Source organism: Pygoscelis adeliae, unplaced genomic scaffold (assembly GCF_000699105.1).
Source record: "Pygoscelis adeliae isolate BGI_AS28 unplaced genomic scaffold, ASM69910v1 Scaffold582, whole genome shotgun sequence".
NCBI classification, from domain to species: Eukaryota; Metazoa; Chordata; class Aves; order Sphenisciformes; family Spheniscidae; genus Pygoscelis; species Pygoscelis adeliae.
The window spans coordinates 82328-85319 of NW_008824281.1; the positions used below are offsets into that span (position 1 = coordinate 82328).

Consider the following 2992-nt stretch of genomic DNA (forward strand, 5'->3'; position numbering starts at 1 on the left):
CGCCGCAGGCGCCAAGGCGTGTCCCCCCCTGCTCCCCGCAGGACGAGGACGTCCTGGTGCGGGGGCTGTCGGTGCTCTGCAACCTGGCCAACCAGCTCTACTACCCCTGCGAGCACGTCGCGTGGGCGGCTGACGCCGGCATCATCCGCGCCGGCTCTCAGAAGTGGTGGACTCTGAGCACGGCGCTCTGGGCCTCCTCCCTGCTCCTGGGCATCCTGCGGTAAGGCTGGCTGGGCTGCCGCAGTCTGCGGTGGGAAGGAGACGGGCAGGGAATGAACCGTGTTCTCCGTAATCGGGCTAAAATGAAGGGCCCTCTCAGCTGCAGAAGGGCGCTCTTCCTCACGGCCGCCGTTAACGCTAGAGAAAAAAACCCAGCCCTCCCCTTTGATGCTGTAGGAGAAATGACTCTGTTGTCTTGTTTTCAGATCCCTGAGAATCTTGTTCCAGTTAAGAAGAAAGCTGAGGCAGCACAAGTGGTATGATTTCCCTCCCTGGCTATACAGCTAACTTAACCCAAATACATCTGCTCTCATTTGTGAGCTATCGCTGATTATTATTATGGTATGTCATGTCGTTGTCACGAACGTTACTTTCGCTCCCAGCAGTACATCTTCGCCTCCGAGCCGAAGGGAAGTGAAAGCCCGAGTGAAGGCTGAAGTTCTGAGCATCCTCGCCGACCTGGCAGATCTCTCCAATGCAATCCACTGGCTGCCTCCGGGATTTCTCTGGGCTGGACGCTTTCCTCCGTGGCTAGTAGGTCTCCTGGGGACCATATCTTCCCTGATTGGTATCTACCAAGCATCTAGAGGAGGAAATTCTGAAGCTGTATAAACCACAATTAAACTTCAGGAGCCCAATTTTTCCATGGTAAAAATGCCTTTAGTGAGGCAGGGTGTATTTTAACTTTCCTGGGTGTCGATGATTGTAATTCCACGCATCCTGTAATTGGGGCTGTAATCAAGATGTCTATTACGGAGAGGATTGTTTGCGGTTAACAGTTTTTATCGCTCTTCATCAGAGAAATCTTTCAGGCGAATCCTCTGAAAATCAAGAAATCTCCTAGGATTGGTAAAACAGAGGGGAAAAAAAAAGTCACTTCCATCCTTCCTTCCCATGTCCCAAAAGACAACTGCAACCCTCCAGTCTTCGCTGTCACTTAAAAAGTCAGCGTTAGGCGGAGAAACGGCCACGGTTCTGTCACACAAAACTTCTAAGGGACGGATCCTGCGAGTTCGAGCGCCAGGCTCAGCGCTTGGTGCCTCGTCTGAACCGGGGAGGTGACGGGTAGCGTGGACGTTTCTCCGTCAGGTGTTCAGGTGTTTGAGCCCAGGGCAGATGCCACAAGCGCAAAGAGGAGCAAGGGGCTGAGGGAGATCGTTGGGCTGTTTTGTCTGTGACGGATGTGTTTCTTTAGAAAGAAATAGCAGCTGTGAGCAGTGCCTCACCAAGCTTTCTCCTGGTCTGCATTGCTCATTTAAGGAGAAATATTGGAAATTGAGACTCCCCGGTTAAACCAGAAGCAAGCGCTGAGCCTCCAGCTGTGCCTTTGCGAAATGCCACCGGGTGGAGCTCTTCCACCAGGCTCTGGCAGCAGCCAACGGACTTTTTTTTTTTTTTTTTTAAAAAAAAAAAGGCAGCGGATTTTGTTGTCGCCTTTCAAAGGAGCAATCAAACCAATGCCAAGATGAGTTTTACGGTTATATTTCTGGGCGGTGCCACTAATAAACGAGACAAATGCTTCAAAGGTGGCCTTGAGCGATGATTCCTTCTGATAACCGGGCAAATGTTCTTTATCTGGTTCTAGAAAGCTCCAAACAGCGCCTAGGTGACAGAAAACGTTTGCGCTGCGGCAGCCCGTCTGTTACCAGCCTGCCTTCTCCCGAAATAATTCAAAGCACCTGACTAACCGTCATCGAGACGCAGCTCTCGTAAGCAGTTCTGCTTAGTCTGCGTGGCGCTTGTGCTCTCTGCGAGGCAGTACGGCACCGACCGCGCTTCCAGGTTTGACCTCTTGTTGTTGTCGTTTTTGGCACGGACGTGGGAAACTCTCTCCTGCTCCTGTTCAAAGAGCAGAGTGAGGCCTTGATGCTCTTTATCCCTTCGCCCCGTCCTTGCTGTTTATCCGGACCTTCACCCCGCGAAGGGCCAGGTTCTGCCTCAGAGGACGCCTTCCTGCCTGTGCTGGGGACTTGGTGTCGGATTTACAGGTTTCGGCACAATTCGGGACGCGGGCAAGCGTCGCCTGGAAGGGACTTCTTGTTTTTTCTCTAGTCACGCCGCTGGTTTTGTGCCCGAACAGGCGGAGCACCCGGGTCCTCCTGCTTAGGGACAGCTGGAGCTACCACCCAGTCCGGTCACCACCTGCGGTGGCTCCTGCTGCAGTTCGGTGTTTTTTAGTAAGAAATCAGATTCTACCTCTTTGTATCCTTAACCTCGTTAAAGCCTTCCTTCAGCACACGCTCTCCTGCTTAGCATGGGACAAGGTGTACCTCTAGCGATTAAAAAAAAACCCATCCCAAATACACACACCTCTGATGCCAAACTGGTAACACTCTAAACCACGCTTTTAATTCGAACGTAGAGGAAGGGCGCCGTAACCTGGTCTAAGTGCGTTTGCTTTATCCGCTCCCTCATCGAGCAGTTTTAAATTGCAGCCGGCGAAGCGCAGGACAAACGGAAACGCCCAGCGAGAAAGCAAAACCCGGTAACTCAGAATTTCCGAAAGTCGCATTTTCTGTGGCGTGGTTTCGGTCCCCAGTGACACGTAGTATTTAAGCACCACCTGTAGCGGCTGCTGCTGACCGTCCAGGGCAGCACTGGCTCTTTTTTTAGCGCAAGACCTTGCGCGGGCAGACCCGATTCCTCCCAAAACCTGCTGCTTTTTTTTGTTGTTGCTGTTGTTGCTGTCGGTGGTGGCTGGCGCTTCTCTCTTCTGCTGCGGCCGTCAGCCCAACTCGGCTCCTGCATCGCCCCACGCAGGAAAACATTTGCT

General features: G+C 52.6%; 2 protein-coding genes across 2 annotated transcripts in view; both read left to right on the forward strand.

The window, feature by feature from the left end:
• Positions 1 to 32: 32 nt before the first annotated feature.
• PEX11G (peroxisomal biogenesis factor 11 gamma) lies at positions 33 to 1704 on the forward strand (the record flags this gene model as incomplete). The annotated part of the gene is made up of 3 exons (XM_009318416.1): positions 33 to 220; positions 426 to 476; positions 603 to 1704. Coding segments are annotated over 3 exons (468 nt in total), but the record flags the coding sequence as incomplete, so codon positions are not given.
• Positions 1570 to 2992, forward strand: part of LOC103926437 (ectoderm-neural cortex protein 1-like) — a 4225-nt gene continuing 2802 nt past the window's right edge. The window contains 1 exon segment of the mRNA XM_009335299.1: positions 1570 to 1581. The gene's annotated coding sequence lies outside the window, so the exon portion shown is untranslated.